This window comes from Sminthopsis crassicaudata, chromosome 5, assembly GCF_048593235.1.
Source record: "Sminthopsis crassicaudata isolate SCR6 chromosome 5, ASM4859323v1, whole genome shotgun sequence".
In the NCBI taxonomy this organism is placed as follows: Eukaryota; Metazoa; Chordata; class Mammalia; order Dasyuromorphia; family Dasyuridae; genus Sminthopsis; species Sminthopsis crassicaudata.
In genome coordinates, this window is record NC_133621.1 from 187,245,613 (window position 1) to 187,270,737 (window position 25,125).

At 40.9% G+C, this 25,125-nt stretch overlaps 1 protein-coding gene and 1 pseudogene across 2 annotated transcripts in view; one reads left to right on the forward strand and one right to left on the reverse strand.

Moving 5' to 3' along the window:
• Positions 1–442: 442 nt before the first annotated feature.
• LOC141543573 (heat shock cognate 71 kDa protein-like) lies at positions 443–2,651 on the forward strand (annotated as a pseudogene).
• A 3,557-nt stretch (positions 2,652–6,208) lies between these two features.
• Positions 6,209–25,125, reverse strand: part of SCNN1A (sodium channel epithelial 1 subunit alpha) — a 27,006-nt gene continuing 8,089 nt past the window's right edge. For both annotated transcript variants that reach the window (XM_074269045.1, XM_074269046.1), the window contains exons 3-13: positions 22,819–23,077; positions 21,110–21,294; positions 17,520–17,623; positions 16,948–17,111; positions 16,298–16,399; positions 15,935–16,052; positions 9,719–9,797; positions 9,483–9,540; positions 9,089–9,144; positions 8,542–8,614; positions 6,209–7,744 (exon numbers count right to left, since the gene is read on the reverse strand). In XM_074269045.1, the coding sequence (XP_074125146.1) occupies positions 7,544–7,744; positions 8,542–8,614; positions 9,089–9,144; positions 9,483–9,540; positions 9,719–9,797; positions 15,935–16,052; positions 16,298–16,399; positions 16,948–17,111; positions 17,520–17,623; positions 21,110–21,294; positions 22,819–23,077 (1,399 nt within the window). In that variant the 3' untranslated portion in view covers positions 6,209–7,543. The remainder of the gene's footprint in view (positions 7,745–8,541; positions 8,615–9,088; positions 9,145–9,482; positions 9,541–9,718; positions 9,798–15,934; positions 16,053–16,297; positions 16,400–16,947; positions 17,112–17,519; positions 17,624–21,109; positions 21,295–22,818; positions 23,078–25,125) is intronic.

Consider the following 25,125-nt stretch of genomic DNA (forward strand, 5'->3'; position numbering starts at 1 on the left):
GAGTTCTCCACAAAATAATCTTTTTTTGGGGGGGGGGGGGCACACATATATTTGACATTCAAACAATGTGGCCAGCCCATTAGAATTGCACTCTCTAAAGTAGAATTTGAATGCTTGGCAACTTAGTTTGGTACTTTATCTTGCCAAATGATCTTCAGAATCTTCCTAAAACAATTCAAATGAAAGTGATTCAGTTTCTTGGCTTGGTGCTGATATTCCACAGGTATACAATAATAAGGTCAACACAATGACTTTGCAGACCTTCCTTCTGATAGTCAAAATCTAACACCTCTTCCCTCCCACACTTTCCTTCTGAGCCTCCCAAACTGGCTCTGGCAACATGTGTGTCAATCTCATTATCCATGTGAACATCCCCAGAAAGTATACTGACAAGATAAGTGAATTTATCCACAATATTCAAAAACTTTTCCATTTGGGTCTACTCAGCGCAGCAGCAGCCCTTCTTTCTCCACAGCGGTCAGCCACGACCCCCGACTCCCCAGCAACCATGTCGAAGGGACCCGCAGTTGGCATTGATCTTGGCACCACTTATTCCTGTGTTGGAGTCTTCCAACATGGGAAAGTGGAGATCATCGCTAATGACCAAGGAAACAGGACCACCCCCAGCTACGTCGCCTTCACCGACACAGAACGATTAATCGGTGATGCTGCAAAGAATCAAGTTGCAATGAACCCCACCAACACAGTTTTTGATGCCAAACGTCTGATTGGTCGAAGATTTGATGATGCAGTTGTACAGTCAGACATGAAGCATTGGCCTTTCACGGTGGTGAATGACGCAGGCAGGCCTAAGGTCCAAGTGGAGTACAAAGGGGAGACCAAAAGTTTCTATCCTGAAGAAGTATCTTCTATGGTCTTAACCAAAATGAAAGAAATTGCTGAAGCTTACCTTGGGAAGACTGTCACAAATGCTGTGGTCACAGTACCAGCCTATTTCAACGATTCCCAACGTCAGGCCACAAAAGATGCTGGAACCATCGCTGGTCTCAATGTGCTCCGAATCATCAATGAGCCAACTGCTGCTGCTATTGCTTATGGCTTGGACAAAAAGGTTGGTGCCGAAAGAAATGTGTTGATCTTTGATCTTGGAGGTGGTACTTTTGATGTTTCCATCCTTACCATAGAAGATGGCATCTTTGAAGTCAAGTCCACAGCTGGGGATACCCACTTGGGTGGGGAGGACTTTGACAACCGCATGGTCAACCATTCATTGCCGAGTTCAAGCGAAAGCACAAGAAGGACATCAGTGAGAACAAGAGGGCCGTTCGCCGTCTGCGCACCGCTTGTGAACGTGCAAAGCGTACCCTCTCTTCCAGCACCCAGGCCAGTATTGAAATTGACTCCCTCTATGAAGGTATCGACTTCTACACATCAATCACTCCGAGCCCGGTTTGAAGAGCTGAACGCTGATCTCTTCCGTGGCACACTGGATCCTGTGAGAAGGCCTTAAGAGATGCCAAGCTCGATAAATCACAAATTCATGACATCGTTCCTGGTGGGTGGTCTTCTACTCGCATCCCCAAAATCCAGAAGCTTCTGCAAGACTTCTTCAATGGCAAGGAACTCAATAAGAGCATCAATCCTGATGAGGCTGTTGCTTATGGTGCAGCTGTCCAGGCTGCCATTTGTCTGGAGACAAATCTGAAAATGTGCAGGACTTGCTGCTGTTGGATGTGACTCCTTCTTTCTCTTGGAATTGAAACTGCTGGAGGAGTTATGACAGTTCTGATCAAACGTAATACCACCATCCCCACCAAGCAGACACTGACCTTTACCACCTATTCGACAACCAGCCTGGTGTGCTTATTCAGGTTTATGAAGGTGAGAGAGCAATGACAAAGGATAACAACCTGCTTGGCAAGTTTGAGCTCACAGGAATCCCCCCAGCACCCAGAGGTGTTCCTCAGATTGAAGTGACATTTGACATTGATGCAAATGGCATCCTTAATGTTTCTGCTGTGGATAAGAGCACAGGAAAGGAGAACAAGATCACCATCACAAACGACAAAGGGCGTCTGAGCAAAGAAGACATTGAGCGTATGGTCCAGGAGGCTGAGAAATACAAGGCTGAGGATGAGAAGCAGAGAGACAAGGTTTCTTCCAAGAATTCTCTTGAATCTTACGCTTTCAACATGAAGGCTACTGTTGAAGATGAAAAGCTGCAGGGCAAAATTGGTGATGAAGATAAACAAAAGATTCTTGACAAATGTAATGAAATAATCAACTGGCTGGATAAGAACCAGACTGCTGAAAAGGAAGAATTTGAGCATCAGCAGAAAGAATTGGAGAAGGTCTGCAACCCCATCATTACTAAGCTGTACCAGAGTGCAGGGGGTATGCCAGGAGGCATGCCTGGTGGGTTCCCTGGGGGTGGAGCAGCCCCATCTGGAGGTGCTTCTTCTGGACCCACCATTGAAGAGGTTGACTAAGTGCACCAGAAGAAAAAGCATTCCACGCAGCTTTCCAAAAATTGAAGGACTCAAATTTGTAGCCAAGGCAGTAGCACTCTAAAAAGTAACATTTAAGCTACTGTGTAAATCTGGGCATTCTGAATACTTGAATGTGTGCAGAGGGAGAGGTTAAACAACATTGCACTTTATCAGTACTGTAATAAACAAGTGGAAATGCAATTCTTGTCCTGGAGAATAAAATCTATTTAAATTGGCACCATAAAAAAAAAAAAAAAAAAAAAAAAAAAAAACTTTTCCATTTGCTGTAACCAATGGTTCTACATACGAATGGTGTAGTGCTGGCTGCTGGAGCACCTGTGTTTTCTTGGTATTAATTATTAGGCTGAAATTAGCACAAGTAACAGAGAAGTGATCCATACTCTGTTGGATCTCAGCTTCAGAGGCTGCATTGGGAGCACAATCAAATGCAAATAAAAAACTGCACCCAAACCTCTCCATTTTAGTCTTGGCTTGCAGCCTTTTCAAGTTGAAGAACTCACCATCAGTGCAGTAGCTGCACTGCATTGTAGTGCCCAGTGTACAAGTAGCTTAGCTTGAAGATATTTGATAACATGGCTTAAAACATCATTCTAATTTGGAACTATACCCAAAAGTTATCCAACTGTGCATACCCTTTGACCCAGCAGCGTCACTACTGGGCTTATATACCAAGGAGATTTTAAAGAAGGGAAAGGGACCTGTATGTGCCAGAATGTTTGTGGCAGCCCTTTTTGTAGTGGCCAGAAACTGGAAACTGAGTGGATGCCCATCAATTGGAGAATGGCTGAGTAAACTGTGGTATATGAATTTTATGGAATATTATTATTCTTTAAGAAATGACCAGCAGGATGATTTCAGAAAGGCTCGGAGAGACTTACATGAACTGATGCTGAGTGAAATGAGCAGGAGCAGAAGATCATTATACACTTCAACAACAATACTGTAGAAGGATCAATTCTGATGGAAGTGGCCCTCTCCAACAATGAGATGATCCAGGACAGTTCCAGTGATCTTATGATGAAGAGAGCCATCTATACCCAGAGACTGTGGGAACTGAGTGTAAACCACAACATAGCATCTTCACTCTTTCTATTGTTGTTTGCTTGCATTTAGTTTTTTAATTTTTTTCCCTTTGTGATCCAATTTTTTTTGTGCAGTAAGTAAATATATATACATATATTGGATTTAACATATATTTTTAAATGCTAACATATATTGGATTACTTGCCCTCTGGGGGAGGAGGGGAAAGGAGGAGGAATTGGAACACAAGGTTTTGCAAGGATCAAAGTTGAAAAATTATCCATGTATATGTTTTGAAAATAAAAAGCTTTGATTTTTTAAAAAATCATGCTAAAAACATGGGAGCAAGCAAACAGCCACTCCATTGGTGACTGGGAAACTTGAAAGCATTGTTTATCATTCAGAACCTGGACAAAAGTGCCATCATGAAATTGACATACAATACTGATGAACTTTTCTGGGAAACTAAATTTTGACATAATTTTCCATAAACTTTCATGACTGGCAGTATTAAAGGCCCTGATCGGACCTACAAATGTCACATACAGACCTAGTTCTGCTCCTGCACTTCTCCCAGAGTGGTGGGCAGCAAATACTATATTGATCATTCCTTGGCCCTTTCTGAAGTCATACTGGCTCTCAGGTACATGATCATCTCCCAGGGGAAGATTAGCCTATGGAGGAAGTCTCTGGCAAGATTCTTGCCAGCAGTAACTAAGAGAGGCACCTGCCCTATGATTGTCACAAGACAATCTATTCTCTTTGCCTTTATAAAGATGGACAATGGAGACATCTTTGATTCCTGGGGCATAATCTCTTAGCATATAATTTGGAAATTTTCTGTCAGGTTTTGTATAAGCAATGGACTCCTTACTTTGTAAATCTCAACTGGAAAAGACAGCACAAGATGCTTTTCCACACAAAAGGAGCCTGATGGTATTCAAAACCTCTTCTTCAGTTGGAACTTCAGTCAGGGAAGGACTGACTTCAATCTGAGATAAACAATCAATGGCTCCAACATTGATTAATGATGGTCTGTTGAGCACACTATGGAAATGTTCAGCCTACCTCTCTAGGATGATGTCCTTATCACTGATCAATATGACTCCATCAGTGCTGAGTAGTTACGATGCACCATAGTCTTTGGCCCATAAATAGTCTTCAGGGAATCATAAAAAAAACCCTGGACTATTACTATCAGCATAAAACTGAATTTTGTGCCTCCTTGTGGAGCCATCTCTCTAAGCTTTGCTTGGTTTGTAATAGGGTGTAAGGTATGGTCCTTTTCATGGCTGCTTTCCACCTCTGGGGTCCATCTGATCCATCTAACTCTCAACCTCTAGTTCCAATACAAAGTGGCCATCCCCTGATAAACCATTTCATCTGATAGACCCAACCAGGCTGAGGGTAATCGAGGGATCTTTAACCCGTCAGCAAACTACAGAGGTGTCTCTAAGCATGTGGACTTTCCCCGGTGGAATGGTTGGATGAGAACTATCAGGCCAGTCAAGTAGCAGACTCCAGCCTTGAGAATACCTTCAAAAGGCATTTGTAATTAGGAAGGGAGAGGGCTGAGTCCATAGTGTAACTCTCACTCCCAATCCACCATATTTTAAAAACACTTAAAATCTCTAACAATCAAATAAAAAATTAAAGGAATTCTGAAGTTTTGCCTCATATCCAGAGGTTTGACAAAATATGACAAAAGACAAAAATGACAATTGTGGGGGAGGGAGGAATGTGGGATATTTTGCTGTTAGTTCATTTCACTCACATTAAGTTCTTCATGACTCCATTTTGGGCTTTTTCTTATCAAAGATACTAGGAGTAGTTTGTCATTTCCTTCTGTAGTTCATTTTGTAGATGAGAAACTGAGACAAACGGGGTTGAGTGATTTGTCTGGGTCACACAGCTAGCAAGTGTCTGAGACTGAATTTGAACTCAAGAAACAGAATCTTCTGATTCCAAACTCAGTATTCAATCCACTGCATCATCTTGCTGCCAGTTGCATTATTGATGAAGCTATGAATTGGTATAAGCTTTTGTGAAAAGGAATCTGCCACGCTACGCCACAAATAAGTAAATTATGTATAACTGTTGATGCAATGCTACTAGTAGACATATCTCAGATTTGAAAGAAAGTATCCACACAGGTAGAAAAATATTCATAGCAATGCTTTTTGTGATAGAAGAAAACCAACAATTAAGGGGTATTAATGAAAAAAACAGAAGTGGGAAAGAAAAAGGATCTAGCAGTCGGATCTTAAACTATACTATTATCAAACTATTTCCATCAATTGTTGAATGACCAAATTGCAGTATGTACATAGAATGGGGTATTATAATAAAAGGAACTGCAAAAGTGACATAATAAAGAAGGCTGAGATGACTTTTATGAGGGATGGAAAATGAATTGAAAACCAAGACATCATACTCTGAAAAAACTTAAGAAATTTTCAATGCAATGACCAACCACAACGCCAAAAGACAGAATATGAAACCTACTTTTTATCTCTTGGTCCAGAGGTTATGGAGCTGTATAATTTTCAGACATGAATCATGCATGGATTGTTTTGCTTAACTATGCTTATTATTAGAGGTTGAGAATGGGGGGGGAGTAGAGGGCAATGAATATAAGTGGAAAGAAATGATCAATGATACTAAGAAAAAAAAAGATACCTTATTAGTGAAGGATTTTTTCTACAGTGCACAGAAGTTCAGAGTAAAACATAACTTTATTTTTTTCCATCTCAGTAGTATTTTATTTTTCCAAATACATATGAAGATAGTTTTTAACATTCAGTTTTTAAAATTTTGTTTCAAATTTTTCTCTCTACGTCCCTTATATCCCCCCTCCCCAAGACAGCAAGAATCTATTATAGGTTAAATGTGTGCAATTCTTTTAAACTGAAACCTAACTTTGGAACTAGTATGCTAGGTGTATTGTATACTTTTTAAAAATAAGCTCTATGTAATGAAGATCTTTGGTCACTTATATAATCCTTTTTGGGTTTTTTAGATGAAATACCTGTTTTGTTTGTTAAGTTCAGAAAAACAAAAATAAACTTATTTAATCAAAAGAAAAAATAGATTTAGGAGAAGCAAAACAAGGAGAAATAGAAGGAAAGGAAATTGTCATAGGGAGGAAGAGAGAGGGATTTCAAAGTACAAAGTCATGGTGGGGTGACTTATGGGATGGAAGGGAAAGTACTTGATTTAGAATCAGAAAACTTGGATCTATTAGAGACTAAATGGCTTTCCCCCTCATCTATAAAATAATATAAAGAGCTCTAGGAACTAGAAGTGGAAGGCAGGCAGTTTCCAGAGCTCCACAGTGGAAGGGAAGAACAGAAGAAAAGGACTTTTAAGGGGTAAGGCTGAGCTGGATAAAGAGTGTAGGGGGAATTCACAGGGGAATAATAAATGCTTTCTGAATTGGATTTCTTTTAAAAATAAGTTATACTTTTTCAATATTCACCCCCCAATTTACTGCATAAATAAGGATTGATAAAAGAATATGGCTTTTTGGGATTCCAAGCCATAATCTCTGTACATTCTCTCCTAGACCACCTCTGATGGTTTAGGTCTCTGAAGTAATAGTGTTGGTGTGGATTAAGTTGAAGCCCCTAAATATGACCTGAAAAGAGATATCTCCCTCTTCAAGTGCTAGACAATATCAGTCAATTTACTCAGAAAAGTTCTAAAATGCCTAATCCTGCAAACCAGTACCCATCCCAGGCCCAGATACACAGAAGTTACCCTGGGGAACGGAATGTGATGAGAAAAGTGCTACTGTTCGGATTGGCTCAAATTTCTCAGAGAATAAAGGAAACGGAGGATGGGCGAGAGAGAACATAATCGGTTGATGGAGTTGGGGGAAGCACATCAGTTGAGGTCCCAGGATGTCTAGGACCAGTGAGGAAGACCACAACTCCCAGCTATTGCCCTGGCTACCATGGTGGGGACTCGGGGTAGCGGAGGCAGCTGGCGAGACTGGTGCAGAAGGGCCAGGGCCAAACTGGATGAGGAGGCGCCCGAGGAAGCCGGGGAATCAAGATTCCACGGCCACCTCCCGGCACCCCCCGGTTGTCTGGCTGGGAGCCCAGTAGCGGCTTCGGAACTTGCGGAGCAGCAAGAAGAAGGTGATCACCAGGAAGTCAAAGATCAGCTCCACCATCTCCACCACGGAAAGCACAGAAGAGCCGAACCACAGGCTCCACTGACTGCCCAAGTTGGACAGGAGGGTGACCATCTGCAAAGGGAGGGACACGGAGGAGGTCATGAGCATCAGGAAACTCAGGGCAAAGCTGACCAAGGGGACGATGTTCATCCAATTATTATAGAAATTGTGAGGGAACTTAAAAGTCATCTGGTTTAGACTCTTCACCTTACAGAGAAGGGAAATGACTAAAAAGCAGTGACATAGCTAAGGTTACTCTACTCGTAAGCAGCAAAGTCAGAATTCAAACACAAGTACTGACTACAAATCCAAGGCTCTTTCTACCCGGCCATATTGACTTCTCTCACGTTTTTATTTATCCACTATCACAATGTGCTCCGAGCCCAGTCCCAAACACAGCTCCCTATCGTCCCTAACTCCAATCCCCGTCCCTCCTCCCCCGCCTGCCCTGGACCTTGACCCTTCCTCCCCCAACCCATTGTCAGAAGAGGCTTTAGAGATCAGTTAGTTTACAGAGAAGGACACTGAGATGCTTGAATCTTCTATCCCAGAACCCAACCTCTGCCCCTACTTTCCCATGTTCACAGATCACTCCACCGATCCTCAGTGCCTCCAACCTTAGACCCTTTCATTACAGGATCTCCAAATTCTACTCCCCTTTCCTAACCTCTGCTACACGGAGCGCCTTTGTCCGATACTTTTCCCACATGCTGCCCCTGCCCCTCCTCCCACCCCAACCTATCATTACTCTCTTCTGTTCCAGGCGCCACCGTGGAAGCCCAGCCCCGGCCCACCCCCCAGAACCCTTTCAAGGAGCTGCTAAACTGTCCTCCCCAATCCCACTGCCCAGCATCCCAAAGGAGACGCACCGAAACAGAGGGAGACTCTGAGTTGGTTTTATAGTTCAGCTCTTTGAAGAAGATATTGAGTTTGGCAACACCGCTACAGTGAGAAGGAAGAAGAAAATAAAGTTAGGTGACTGAATGTTTTCAGAAGCCACAGTTCTCCCTCCCCTACTCAAATAGCAAAGTCTGGGAGGCAGCTACGTGCTTAGTGGAGAGCACCAGCCCTGAAGTCTGGAGGACCTGATTTCAAATTTGGTTTCAGACACTTAACACTTCCTTGTGTAACCCTGGGCAAGTCACTTAACCCCAGCCTCAGGGGAAAAAAAACGCCAAAGCCTGTATCTTCTTACAGAATGTTAGCACAAGGGACTCAGAGATCATTAGCTGTATTACTCCTTGGCCCCATTATACAGATGAGGAATAAAAATAATTCTGGTTGACATTCATAAAATGTTTTAGGATTTATAAACTATTTCATTCCCCACCCCATTTCCCCCCCAATCACTGGATCTCCCCCCCCCCCCCCCCCCAGGTTTCCTATCCTGAGTCCTGGTGCCAGGTGACGGAATACCTTTTGGAGCTGATGGTGTAATTATTCTGTATGGACAACATCTGGAACACCCAGTCCTGAAGAAATGAATTCAGACAAGGTCACTTTTGTATTTCTCTCTCTGTCTCTCTCTGTCTCTCTGTCTCTCTCTCTCTCTCTCTCTCTCTCTCTCTCTCTCTCTCTCTCTCTCTCTCTCTCTCTCTCTCTCTCTCTCTCTCTCTCTCTCTCTCTCTCTCTCTCTCTTCCCCCCCATCTATTATCTATATTTCTACCTGACACTTTCATTCTTTTATTTATTATTTTCATTTGCCCCCCTGAAACACAAACATTCACCAATGCAGGGGGTACCCGCGCTAACACACAGGCACACGGACTCCCAGCCGCTTGCCCCCGCGCCCCCGCGCTCCTGTTTTACCTGAGACGTAGCGGAGGGCCAGCGGGAGTAGCCAGCAGACAACTGGTAATTGGTTACTCTAGAGACAGAGGAGGAAGGGGAGTGAAGAAGCGTGGGAAACTAGCGCGACGTCTTTCCCTTTCACCCCCATCGGAGCTCCGGGAGCCCCAAAGTCCCCCCTCCCGCTCCCCGCCGCGGACCCCACGGCATCCCGCCAAAAGGCCGATCTGGCCTTGTAAAGAAAAGGCGGCACTCACAGGCAGGGCTTGCGGCACTTAGCGAAGCAGCCCAAGGAGTCAGAGGAGAAAGCGTCCTGGAGCTTGTAATAGCAGTAACCTGGGGAGCCAAGAAAAGGGAAAGTTGTGTGTTTCCTGGGGCGGTCCCCCGCCTCCTGACCGCTGCCCCACTCCCGAGCTTAGCTGGTGGAAGTCTCTCCTTATGGAGAAAAACCCAGGAACCTTCTTTGGGCGCAAACCCTCCTTTTAAGGCAGCTCCTGCCTCTCTCCTTTGTGTGGTAACAAACGAGAACCAAAACCCGCAATCCTGGGTCGGAGTGGAGAGCTCTGCTAAGAACTGTACCTAAAGCAAATAAATTCTCGGGGCCTCGGTTTCATTTGTAAAATGAAGGGATCGGGCTGGATGATCTTAAGGTCCTTCTGACTTTAAATATTATAATCCTATGTCTAACCTTCCTGCCTCCGTGCTTTCCTCTTTGGATGATACTAGTCATTCTGCCAATTATAGCTTCTTTTTAAAATTGAATTTAAAAAACAACAAGCATTTTTTTTTCTCCCTTTAGTCCACAATTGAACCAAAAAAGGAAGGAAGGAAGGAAGGAAGGAAGGAAGGAAGGAAGGAAGGAAGGAAGGAAGGAAGGAAGGAAGGAAGGAAGGAAGGAAGGAAGGAAGGAAGGAAGGAAGGAAGGAAGGAAGGAAGGAAGGAAGGAAGGAAGGAAGGAAGGAAGGAAGGAAGGAAGGAAGGAAGGAAGGAAGGAAGGAAGGAAGGAAGGAAGGAAGGAAGGAACCAGGCCAGGAAGCAGCCAATTTATAATTCAGGGCATCTTTTTCTGATGACATGGTATAAATGATCCATCTTCACCCTGCTTTTTCAAAGTCCAATAGTCCAGATACGCCCTAATCTTCAAAGTGTTTCTTGCATACCATCCCTATGTGTGAGACTTACAGATTATAGGGTTTCTATGGACAGTGCCAAAGATGACCTTTTTTGAGGTTTCAGAGAATATGGAAGAGAGGGAGGGAGGGAGGAAGGAAGGGAGGGACATATATATGTATATGCATGTGTGTGTGCATGTGGTGGGGGGGGTATGTATATGTACACAGTCCAAATAAAGCAAATTCCCAAATTGGTAACATCCAAAAATTATGTCTTGTATCTTGAAACCCATCCCCACTCTGTCAAGAGGTGGGAGGTATATTTCTTCAGTCATCCTCTAGAATCATGGCCTATTGTTGCATTAAGCAGAGTTCTTAAGCCTTTCAAAGTTCCAAATCTAGTTGTCTTCTCCTGGGCCCCACTATGAAATGTGAAACATGTACAAGCACCTCTTAGATTTCCTAACAGATTTTCTACAAATAAACAATTAGTGGTTAAAAAAAAAAAAAAAAAAAGTAAAGTTGCAAAAATACACAAAATCTTAAAAGTCTTCCAATCAAAAATCATTTTCTGGTATTATTGGCTGGAAGTTAGAGAGGGTCTTTTCTATTTTCTAGCTTCTATTTCTATTTCTATCAATACACCATGGTCTTTGTTCTTATTGTCCATTCGAAGAATTATAGGATAGCAGATCTGCAAATAACCTCCCAGGCCATCTTGTGCAACCTCATATCTAAGATCACTTCTGTCATCTAGACTGTTGAAAGACCTGACAATCTGGAATTCACTTGGGTAGCTCTCATTGTTGAGTTTTTCTCTGCATTTCTCTGAAATCTGCCCTTTGCTCTTAGGTCCATTCTCAGGAGCCAACAAAATAAGTCTAATCTTTTTATATGACCATCCTTCAAATACTTGAAACGAATTTTTTTGTGTGTGCTTAATAACTCTTCTCCTATTCAAGGTGAAATGTCCCTACTTCCTTCAACTGATCTCATAGCATGGGCCCATTCTAAATATAGTCTAATTTTCTTATCTCCTTCCTAAAAAAAATAAAATAAAAAAATTAAAAAGGTGGTATAAAGTACTCAAAGTGGCCAGACTAGGAGAAAGTATATATAGCAGAATTATCACCACCTTCCTGGTAAAAACTTGTTTCTCTTAACTAAGTCTAAGATAGCATTAATTTGTTTGATTCCTGTGTTCCACCCAGTTTCTAATTCATTAAAACCTCAGACCTTTTTCACAGAAGCAATTGTGCAGCCATGAACCCTATACCCTCCACTTGTGAAACTGATTTTTTAATCCAAAGTTTAAGACTTTATATGGGCTCTCTTAAATTTCAGTCAGACTAACTTGTGGAGATATTTTAGATTCTGATTATTTATTATCTAATGTGTTAAATATTGCTTCCAGCTTCAAGTCATCAAATCTGTCAAAAATAGTTCATCCAAACTGATAATAAAACAACACAGAACCAAAAAAAGATCTCTGGGCATACCACCAGAGACTGTCTTCTATATTGTCTATCTGTGATTACCCTACCGGTTCAGTTATTCAACCTGTCCCAGTTGCACCTAATTATAAGTTATCCTAGTTTATTTCTTTATCCTACCCTTAAGAATTCTCCAAGGAAGGGAATTTCTCATACTCCTTCAAACTTCTGATATCATACAGTTCTCAGTAAGAAATCAATATCCAAGGGAGAAGGGGATAGAAGAAAGGGCATATTGGAGGAGGGGGTGTTGAGAAGCAAAACACTTCTGAGGAGGGACAGGAAGAAAGGAGAAGGAATAGAATAAACAGGGAGGAAATACAGTTAGCAATAGTAATTATGAAAAGAATTCAAAAGCAAATGTCTCTGATAAAGGCCTCATTTTTCAAATGTATAGGGAACTGAATCAAATTTATAAAAAATAAGCACCTTTTCCCAATGGATAAGTGATTAAAAGATAAGAATTATGCCCAAAAAGCTATAAAATCATGCATATTCTTTAATATCACTACTAGACATGAGTCCCAAAAGAGATTAAAAAATAAAAAAGGAAAAAAGATCTATATGTACAAAAATATTTATAATAGCTCTTTTATCAGGGCAAAGAACTGGAAATTGAGGGGATACCCATCTATCAGGGAATGACTGAATAAATTGTGGTGGCTGAATATGTGAGTATGATGGAATATTATTGTTCTATAAGAAATGATGAGCAGAATGCTCTCAGAAAACCTGGATAGTCCCCCATGAGCTCAAGCAAAGAGAAATGTACTAAGTACAAAATAATAGCAAAGCTGTGGATGATAAACTGTGAATGACTTTGCAATTCTCAATAATACAATGATCTAAGACTATTCTGGAGGATTCATGATGAAACATCTATCAATACCCAGAGAAAGAACTGATTGTATCTGAATACAGAATATAGCATTCTTTTTGTGTCCTTTCTTTTTCTTGAAAGTTGTTTTTTATGGGGGGGGGGGGGAAGATCTATGTTTTCTTTTACAACATGACTTTTATGGAAATGTTTTGCATAACTTTAACATGTCCCTTTTCAATGAGGGAAGAAGTGGGGAGGAAGGGAGAGAACCTACAACTCAAAGTTTTGTAAAACATTGTTTTACATATAACTGGGGAAATAAAAATACCAAATTTTCAAAGGGAAATCAATAGCTACACACAACTAGTTGGTATACTGGATTGAGTGCTAGGTCTGGACTCAAGAAGACCTGAGTTCAAATCCATATTCAGATACTTACTAGCTATGTTACCTAATTCAAATCACTTAATCTCTGTTTCCCCTCAGTTTCCTCAACTGTAAAACGGGGGTAATAATAGCACCCACCTCTCAGGATCCTTATGAGGTTTAAATAACATAACATTCATAAAGCGCTTAGCACGCTGCCTGGCACATAGTAGGTGCCATATAAATGCTACCTATAACTATCATCATTATTACAAAATCTACATCCCTCCTGCTATCAGTGAACCTTCTTTAGGAGATTTGAAAAGTCACTGTTTCCCATCCTCCAGATAATGCCCAACTCTTTTATACTCAATAAGCCTCCCTCTCTCAATCTGACTCTGGGTCATTTGTCAGTTACTCTCCACTTCTATGAGCAGTTTCTCATCCTTTAAAAAAAAATTATTCTCCCCAGTATCTATCCCCTCCATCCATTATCCATCTCTCATTCATTTTCTCTACTCACATGTCCTGGATAAGGGACCCATCATTGCTCCTCTCTCCTATACCAATTATCTCCTAATTTGACTCCCATCCTATAATTCTCCCTTTCTTAATAATTATCAATATAGTGGCCAAAGAACTATTCCTCAAGTATGGGTTTGACCATGCCATTTCACTGTTTGAGAAGTTCCAGCAATTCCCTGTTGCCATGAGGTTAAAAGAAACATTCCTTTTCAGGGGACATTGAAAGTCCTTCACAATTTAACTCTTTTCCCAAGCTTATTAATATATTATATTATTATAGTAGTAGTATAACATTATATTAACTGTCATATTGTATTATATTACTAAATTTTGATTTATTGTATTATTATATTACACTTTAATGTTAATATATTGTATTATTGTCATATCACTATGATAGGTTATATTTTATTAATATATCATGTTATAAAATATCCTTTTTATGAGCTTGAATGATCTGGCCAACTTTTTGTTCTTTCTACATCACATTGCTCCTCCTGTCTCCAAGCCTTTTCACAAGCCCCCCATCCCAAGCCTGCAACGTACTCCACCCCTTAGAATCACTAGCTTATTTAAGTGCTGCTTTGTATGCTAGACCTTCCCTGATCCCTTCTCTACAGTGGTTCTCTCCCAAAATTACCACACATTTTGTTTAAATACTTTATTTTTTGACATGAGGATATATTGTTTCCCCTGACCAAGTATAGCTTCCTTTTTGAATGGCATTCTTTTGTTTTAGTCTGGTTCTCCAGGGCACTTGACACAAAGTATGCACTCAGTAATGGCTGGTGCCTGATGGACTGATAGGGTTCAATAGTGAAGGGAAGGGGGAAGAAGAGGAGGAAGAAGAAAGGGAAGGAAAGAGGAAGAAGGAGAAAAACCCAGAGGGAGACAACATCAAACAAAGGAATAGGATCTCAATAGGGCAGAGCAACAGATGGAATCTACTAAAATGAAATTTCAAAATTAATAGGAGTAAATGCAAATCCCTGTGGTTGGATTCAAAAGATCAGCTACATAAATATAGGACAGAAACAGCCAGAAAACACTGCCAAGTGAAAAGATCTCAGGATTTTCATTGATTTCCTGCTTAATATAAGTCAATGTTATGATAGCATTATATAGCATCTCTGACATAATATAAATAGCTAAAGTGAGCCGTATTAAGAGGGCATGGTGTTCAGAGTGGGCAGTAATAGTTCCACTATGCTCTGCCCTGGTCAGACACCATCACTGTCCAGTTCTGATCCTTCTCCTAAGAAAGACCGAGAGGGGAAGGAAAGAATATGCTATGAAAGGATTAGTTGAAGGAGTTGTTGATATTTAGCCTAGAGAAAACATAGCAAGAATGGGATAATGGCCTTTCAGATATTGAGGACAAAGTATTTGAAAGGAGGTTATTTGGGGAAATAGCAGACCCTTCAGCTGGGCCTTAGAAGGCAGAACTAGGAGCAATAGGAAAAGTTGCAGAAATGGATTTAAGCTCAAGAGCTACCCAAAAATGGAATAAGTTATGGTTCTTTCTCCTTCCCTGGAGGTTTTCCAGTGGAAAACAGATGACCTGGCTGCTATTTGCAATCTGTCTCTCGTGTGACCTTAATTAGATAAGCCACAACTTCTTGGAGCCTCAGTCCCTTGCACATATTAATTGCTTAATTAACAACTGTCAATTGACTGACTCCCCAGAGGGAAGTGGACTAAACAATCTCTAAAATTGCCTTTGACTCTAATATTTTATGAAATTTGTGTTATGTGGGAGATTCCTATTGAATGGCAAGTTAGATTTGAGGAACTCTGAGTTCCTCATAACCTTTATATTTTTTAAGAGTCAAATAGAAACTAAGAGAGAAACCTAGATAGAGCATCAGACATCTGTGGGAAAACAATCAAAAACAGAGATCCTGAGAGAGAAACAATAAACCAGAGATGGAACATGTGATTGAGAAAAGAAAAAGATAACAAGCCCAGAGAGACCACAAAGAAAGAAGCCGAACAGATAGAGATGGAGAAAAAGCCAACTAGGAAAGTAAAAGACAGGAGACCAAAGGGGAGGGACAAGCTGTCAAGGAGCAGGAACAAAAGGGAAGGAAATGGGGCCGAGGGCAGGGATGCCCATGGGAGCCCTGTGGCAAGCCAAAAAGAAGGCAAGCAGCTCACCCCACTCTTTGTGCTTCTTGTAGTCACAAAACTCCACGTTGTCAGGCTTTGGGTAGGACATATATGCACATCCGCACTTCTGGATCATATTTTCTTGGAAGCAGGAATAGACACATACCTGGGGCGGGGGGGAGTGCAGAGGGATTATGGACAAGATCCTTCCCCTACTGATAACCCCATTAGAATACCCCAAGGAGGAGAAGAGGTAAGGAAGAAAAGGGCAAATAGTTCTCTGCGTCATGTAGCCCCTCCCTTTATAACAATCTGGGGAAGGAAAGGGTGGTCCTGGCTACTGAGTCTTGAACTGATCTGAGAAGAAGTAGGGAGGATGGGAGAGGGAAGTCATAGATCTGGGAACCTCACCTGCTGTGTATACTTGGAAACATAGAAATTCTCGACTTTGACATCATTGCTGCCATTCTTGGTACAGTCCCCATAGTTACCCCCAAGTCGGTCCAGGGTTTCCTGTCCATCCCACCAAAACCCAGAAAGGTTTAAGTCAAAACAGTTAGTTTTACCCAGTGCTCTCCTTAACTGGATCCCCAGGGTTCATACTTAAATCTACCAGCCCCTACAATCCCCCCAACTAACAAATTCACATGGCTTTCAGGGTCATCGCTCCATAGCCAGCCCCCTTTGCTTCTCAGGTAAGTCTCTATTCCTTCCCAGCCTCCAAGTGCCAATTTATAGCATTTGAGTCTCAGAATGTCCCCATAACCCCAGTTTCCAACCCCGGATAACCATGTCCTTAATGTCTGTTTCTCAGGATCCCCACTCCTAGTCCCCTCCCCTGACAACCTTACATTTCTTACACTCACTTTATAGGAACCCTACACTCTAATACTTACTCCTAATTTGTCATGGATGAGACACAATTCTTCTTCCTCCCCTCCTTGCTGTGACATCCAGTTATTGCTGAGACCCTTCCCAACCAGCTAGATTTAAGACCCTCCTTCCCCTTTCTTCCTATACTCCACCCCCCTGCACCCAGGACCTAAGCAAAGTACCCACACCTTTCTCATGCTGATAGATGTCTCCACTCCTGGCCGAAGGTTGAAACCCCCATCATCCATGAATGCTGGTTCATCTTGCCCATGGACCATCACCCTGGCCCCTGTCACTGTGGACAGCAAGGGAATGAAGTCGTGTCTCTCTGTCCGTAGTGTCAGAGAAAGACCTGTAAGATTTGGCCAAGCAAAATGGAATTTAAGAAAGGATTAAGGATTAAGGAGAAGGAGGCTATCCTTGCCTCACTCTAATATTTTCCAATTCCCAAAAATTTAAGGGAATAAAGTCAGAAAAACTGAAATGAGAAAGGTCATAAAATTTGTGAATATTGTCATAGACTCAGACAATACCAATTAGTAAGAACAATTGAAACCAGATTCTTATCAATTTTGTTATGAATTTTGGGTTGTAACTCAAATCCAAGATGGCACCTCTCTGGAATGGACCAGATTTTTTTGAGAGGAGCTCTTGCAACTAAGGGAAAAGGAAATCCAGCTGAGGAAATTTGGTATTTGGACTGGGAAAAACATCATAAGATGTGAATTATGGAGAGAAGATTTAGGGAGGACTCTCTTACCATTATTGATCCCAGGTGTAGAGGACATCCAGAGGTTAGAGTCATTCTTGCCATTGAAAGTGTAACAGTTTCCATAGATTGGGTGATGAAACTGGGAGTAATTCCTTAGCAGTAGATAGAGAATAGGTTAGAAGAGGAAGAAGAGCCAGGGAAAGGCAATGGGAATTGGGCTGGGGACAAGCTTCTCTCTTTTGTGCTCCTTTAGTATCTAGCACCACTTGTTCAGTGTTATTGGACAACTCACAGTCAATCCAATTAAACAAACAGTTGGGTCAATTCACTGTGCTAAGCACCAGGAAAACAAAAATGAGTAAGATAAGGTCTCCTCATTCAAGGAGTTTATAATCTAACAAAAGGGAAGATAAATTATAAATGTATTTTAGAATAAAAGTGCCAGGGACATAAAGTAGCATTTGAGAGGGCTTTTGCCTCGTTAGTTAACTTTTCAAGCAGATAGTATTATATACTTCATACAATATCGGTTATCTAAGAGAAGGAACCCCTGCATATAGTTCCTAACCTAGATGAACTATGAACTATTATTAGGAAAGATAGAGTCCATAATGGAAAGAACAAGAGCAAGAAGAGAGGGCTTCAGAACTATTCAAAGCCAGGAGATGAGAGAAGGATTAAAGATGGGGAGAGAAAGAGAACGGCTGAGATTTTAGTCAGGAAAGTATGAGCTGATCAAAATCCAGGTGCTCTGGTTGCCACACCCTCCAGGTGGGGAGGTCTGTCCTTAAACAAACACCAGCTTAAAGTTAAGAGGAAACTTGTGACTTGGAAAAGTGGGGGAATGAGGAGAGAAGGGTGTCACAGGACAGCTGGGAGGGGGGCAGAGCAGCTGGGACACGCGTTGCTTTCTGGCAAGCCTAGCAACCCAGTAAGAAAGGTATCAGATGCTGCCTTAGAAAAGCTCCTAGTTAGGGATTTGGAAAGAGTAAAAGTGATCATGTGAGGATCCCTCTATTGAAGAAGATTTAATAGAAAATTAAATGAGTATGAGCAGATCACAAAAGGTTAAGGGTTGGAAAGAACCTCAGATGTTACCTAATGCCCAGCTTCTAGAAGTGTGATTTGTGACAACTTGTCTTGTAACTGAATGTGAAAGTCACAAAATTAAGATTTATTACCAGTAAATGTTTGATTTATGTACCTATATACCCAAAGTCACATAAAAATCTCTCTGGCAAAAGGAGATTACAAGTGGAAAAGTTTTAAGAAGCTCTGACCTAATCTATCCCCTACCTACAGCATTTCTGGCAAGAATGGCTTCTGTCATAAGCCAAAATACTGGCAGTGCTAGGGAAGCCTAAACTCACAACACTCTCCCCACACCCACTCACCATCACATACACACACACATTCACACACACACACACACACACACACACACACACACACACCCTAGCCTACTCTATTGTGAACAAAAAAACTGTGGTTCAGACCTGGAGTAGTGGGAGCTACCTTCCTCTCCCCTCCTCTGAGTAGTCTCACCTGGGATCTAGCTGTGACCCTCGGAGCAAGAATAATTAGTAATTTTTTAGGACTTTGGCAGAGGCTGAGACCCCTACTCAGGAAACCTTTCTTGTAGGCTACTCTTAATCTCCTTGTCTGTTGCTTTTATTTCCTGAACCGCTTTTAATTGCCTTGAAAACTATTTTTACCCTGGAATGTTAGAACTGCTTTTAATAAAAGGATTATTCACTTGAACCATCAGGCTCTGAGGGACCCATTGCATCAGATGTCTGCAGCTTGGTCTGCTTCTTTCTGAGCTCCTCCAGGGGGTGGGAACACACCACATCCCAGGGAGGTCACACCATCAGGAGATACCTGTAACCATCAGGAAATTCTTCCCTACATTGAACCAAAATCTGCCTTTCTGAAATGTCCACCCGTTAGCCCTACATCACCTCCATTGAGTCTAATAAATATCTTCCATACTGGCCTTTTTAGAGTATTTCACATATAGGCAGAAATCAACTGACACCCTCCCCTCCCAAAAATGTCTTCTCTGCCGTCCCATTTTCCTCAATTTATATTCTTATATTTATTTATGAATTATATATTATGTACATATAAATTATATTTATAATTCTTAAAGAATTAAGAATAGTCATCTTCCTCTGAATACATTTGAGTTTGACTGTGACCCCCCCTCCCCCCCAAAAAAGCTAACATAACACTATGGATATGCTCTTGTCTGACCAGGAGCACCTTACAACACCCTACAACTCCTCCCTTCTGGACCTATGATGTCCTTTATGCAACTTGACCAGTGAAGGGCAGGGACACAAGGTACAGAGCAGCTCTCCTACCCACCCATAATTTTCTGCCCCAAATTTTCCCCTTTCAAACACTGTCAAAAATTGGGTAGCTGCTGGAATCTCTCTGGGATCTAGGTAGAGTCAGGAAATAAGAAGCTCAACAGAAGGACAGGCAAAGAGAGAGAAATTCACATTTCTGGCAGAGAAAGCCCATTAAATATAAAACTCAAGCACTAACCCCAATTGTCTACAACAGTCTCAAAGTCTCATCATCCCACAACGGAGTGCTCAGACACAATCATAAGATTCAGAGTTTAAAGGGATTTTTATACACAAGTAGTAATGGGACTGCTTAAGGTCATTCAATTAGTAAGTAAAGCTGTATAAGGTCAGAATATTGCTGTGGTATAGGAAGGGATGAGTTGATGGATTTAGTATATGTGTGTGCAGATATATATATATATATATATATATATATATATATATATATATATATATATATATGTATATATATATATGAATGTATTCTAATATGTATGTCCATTTGCATGTGTATTATTAATATATATTTGCATTAATAAATTGTGTGTATATCTATAATATGTGTATGTCCATGTATGTATGTAATATGCATGTATATTTGTGTATATACATTTTGTGTATATTTTTGATCATGTATATATGTATACTGTATATTGTGTGCCCATATGTATATGTGTAATGTGCACATATATTTGTGCGTGCAAATGTTATGTATATGTATAGTCATGTGTAATATGTGTGTACCCATATATATATATGTAATATTTATGTGTATAAATTATATATATATATATATAATATATATTTAAACTATAGCCTTCTTGGTGGAAGATGGAAGAGGAAGGGAGGGAAGAATAAAATAAAAGTTAGTAGAGAACAAAAGAAAACCTACAAGGAAGCAAAGAAAAGGTGACCAGTTCTGAATACAATGTGTAATGTTTATTATAAAGGCGTTCTTGAAATGAAAATTTATCACTTTATATCTTGAATCCTTTTTTATGTCCTGCTCTGCACATGGCAATGTGTTTCTTTTTCTTTACTTACTTTGTATTTAAGTTTAAAATAAATAAATAAAGGGGTGGAAAGAAAGAAAAACAGGGGTGTAAGTTTAGGTCCTGTGAATGTTACCTTAAGTCTACAAAGATTGGGGAAAGTTATTGTCCTTGAGAGTGAACAGGAAGTACTCAAGGGGAAAAAATAATCAGTCCTAGGGAAAGAGGAAGAGGGACAACCTGGGGGGAGTAGAGGGGAGGAAATGCAAAGAAGTGAAAAGGAACTCACTCTTGGTTGCAGGATACCTGGTTGAAGCGACAGGCAAAGATGAAATTACCCAATGCAGCTTCATTCAGATCTTGGGCGTCCAATCGAGCCAGGATATTGATAAAGTGAAATCGATACCATTCTCGGACAGCATCCACCCCTGAGGAATAGGTCTGGTAGAAGCAGTCTGATTTGTTCTTGTTACACTGAAACACAAGTACCGGAGAAATGTTAGAGGAAGGGCAGGAGAGAGAGGGGAAAGAATAAAAAATAAGTAGACTCAGGAAGTCTTAGGTTCTAAGGCACTAGAGTGGTAACTGAAAACATCAGATAACTAGTAGTACAGAGAAAAGGAAGAGAGAATAGGAGAAAACAGAAGTCTGTGTGAGAAGCTCCAGACCAAAAGATGTATTTAGTTGCTGCAATTAAAAACATAATTCTGAGAAAGACAGGCTTCACTACACTGTCTGCCAAAGAGATTCAAGATACCCAAAAGCTGAAGAACCCTTATTCAAGCATGTTCTTTCTTTGTAAGGGGATTTTCCAAATCAGATTTAAATCCACAATTCAAAGAGCCAAAGGAATATTTTACAAACTGTAACTATAACAACAGTTATTCACACAGGAAAAAGCAGCAGAGATTTTGTTTTTTAACCAGCAGCTGATGGGGTAGAAGGGCCAGGGAGGAGGCACTAGCATCTGATAAACTGGATGTTGATTGAGGAGATCAGGAAGCCAGGAGAACTGCCACTGAAAACACTTGAAACTAAACTTAAGAGTAGAAGAAACCAAAGGAGTAGATAGGAGATGCAAGTAGGAGCAATTAAGAAGGAGGCGGTACCCAGAGACAAAGTCATAAATAGTCATTTTTGCAACGGGAGCAAGAAGTTATGAGATGCTTGAAGCGGAGGACTCATGAATAGCCCAGCACTGTTTCGGGAAAGCAGATGGGGATGGAGACTGGGGGGAGCTTACCTTGGTTGGGGCCATTTTGGGGAGAAAGACCCTAATACACTGAGAAATCACTACTGAGAAGGTCAACCACAGGTATGGAAACTTAGGATGGAGTTGGATACAAGTTCATCCAAGTTTCAGGAAGCTCCAATGGCTCCTATTAAATAACAATTCTGGATCACAGTGCTAAGTTGTTCATTTCTACACTACTTAAGGACCACAAATACCATCAGCACTCTCTAAATTCTAGCACTCTGAAACAAAGTCCTGTTCACCATACCATGTCCCACCCCCTGCCAATAACAGCGGGATGGGAAAACTTGTTCATTCTTTAGGGGACATTCCAAAATGTCTTTTTATTTCTTTAATGGCACAAACTATGTTCTATAAGTTATTTGTTCTTACATCTTGCTTTCCTCTTGGGGGTACCAATTATATGCTACCTTGTATAAATTATTTATTCATATGTCTTATACTTCTCTTAAGTCATTTAGTCTTGATCTAAAAAAATGGTTCAATGCCTCCCAAAAGCAATAACAAGGTTAGGGTCCTGAGTTTTACATTCATTTTTATATGTCCTGCAACCTTCAGTACAATGCCTTTCATATAACATACACTCAATCAACATTTATTAGGTAAATGAATAGGACCAGAAAATTGGACCTCCCCCAGAAAGAGTTTGGAATAGGGACTTGGGGGGTAGAGTAGGGCAAAGAGATCTGAAAATGGGAGTGACAGGGGAGTGAATGAAGGCAAGAATGTGAGAAGGGTCTTACCAAGATGAAACCGATTGTCCAGTCATTCTTATCCACCTGAGGGTTGTTCTCCTGGACTCCGGCGGCTCCGCTGCGGTGATGGCTGAAGAAGTGGGAGTTCTGAATCTTAACTAGAGGATAGGGTAACGAGTTTGGGATATCACGTCGGACTCGAGTCTTGTTGGAGAGGCTACCTGATGAGTTGTACTTGTAAAGGTCAAAAAGCATCTGTTCTGTGATGCGATCCAGCTCTCCCAGATCCTCTTGAATCTTAGTGTACCTGGAAAAGACATAATTTTCTTGTAGGAGGCCTGTCAAGAGACTACCGGTGTTCCAAGGAAAGGCAGAAAGTAAATAGAGTCTCTCTCTGCTCATATTTATATGAATAGAAGTGACTCCCGTGTTCTTAGACACACAGAATGTTAAGAACTAGAAGGGAACAGAAGAATTATTTGGCTTCAGGGAGTCTTTTGCATTATCTAAGGTTATGGAAAGGTTTTAGTGGCTCTGTGAACTTGGATGGGAAAAAGTTACATCTTTATTTTCACTAATGTCCAACTGAAATTTAGTATTTCCTTTGATTATACCTTCCTCTAACAACTTAGTAGACGTCAAAAATATGAAGAACTTCTAATCCAACCCAAGTATTTTATTTTACAAATGAAAACACTGAGGTCCAGGAAGGTCCAGAGATCTAGTAAGTGTTCAGATCCAGAATTTTGAACCCAGTTATTCCACTTCCAGCTCCATATTCTGTACTTCATGGGTCTTGGTTCTCATATTAGCCCAAAGTTTTCATACTGAAGGCAGACTGGTGGGGAGTGGGGGAAGAGGACAGAGGGGAAGCATGAAAGGTATATGTGTTTTCCAAGGATTAGAATATGGAAACTGGCATTTTTTGGTAATTAATCCGCAACATTTACTGAACTTCTCTTTACCAAGAAAGTCTCTCTGACTCCCTCCTATTAAGAGCTAGATTTCTTTAAGGAATAGGGAACACCTGAGGGAGGCAATAGGCCATGTGCCTAATGGTACGTAGAGAAGCATTTTCCTTTTCCTACGCTTTTTCCAGGTTTGGAAATCCACAGGGGCCTGGGTCCCTGAACACTTTCCTATCATGAAACACTCTCTCTATTCTGTCTAAGGCTAAGTCTGAATATCTCATTTCAGCAGAATTTGTGGGGGTATTTAGGGTGAAGCCTCTATTGCTCCTATAGCCCTAAGAAGAGCTTTTCCCCAGCTCAATTAACTTATTATCAAGGGACTTCCTGTGATCCCATCTCCTCTGAGAGTCATGACCATTTCACTGCAGCTCTATCATTTATGAACATCTAGACCAAAAATCTGAGTGACTTATTTCTTTCAGCTTGTGCTGCCCTAATTAATGAGTGCATCTCACTATACCTAAGCTGGTTCCAGCTCATATGTGAAGCACCAAAAGCTTCACTCTACATTTTCTCAACATCCATGCTACAGTCTGCTTGTTTCCCTTCCCTCTTTTAGTCTAGATTTTTACCAACTGTAGAACTATAAGCACGTCAATATTCTCATTGGAACTGGAAATGGTGGTCGATCTAGTCTGCATTTCATACCAAAACATCCCTCCTAGGGCACCACTTCTGTGTGTGAATGTGTGTTTCAGTTATTAGAATGTGATACACTGGAAAGATTTAAGGCAATAAAAAAAAAAGAACAAGATAGAGGATAAGATGGAAGAAACAATGAACAAGAACCTGGACAAATTGTGAGGATGGCAGAGACTTGGCATCCTGTGGTCCAAGGGGTCCCAGTGAATCTGACACAAGGGAACAAGAGCAACACATTTCCTTGAGTCAATCCCATTTTGTGGTTGTCTCTCTAATGCTATGTACAGTATTTTTCTTTGGTTTTTTTTGGGGGGGGGTTGTTTTGTGTGTGTGTGTGTGTGTGTGTGTGTGTGTGTGTGTGTGTGTGTAGCAGTTGGAGTTAAGTGACTTGTCCAGAATCAGAAATGTTAAGGGTTTGAGGGGACATTTGATTCAGGTCCTAGGGTTTTTCAAAAGGTATGTACATGGGATTTGTGGCCAGGAACATCATAGCATCTTCAAAAGAAAGTCTTGTTTTGCATTTATTTTTAAAGTTTATATTTTAAAGATAATCTAGTTGCTAATTTTTAAAAATCAAGCTTCTTTAGTTAAACTTTGTTTCTTTAGTTTGATGGGGGGAAAGTCCATTCACTAAATATTTACCTTGCAAAAAAGCAAATAAAATTCCCTATTTTCATGTGTATATATTCACTACTGAATCCTGTACTGTATACCATGGTCATTCATACTTGGCTCATTGTTT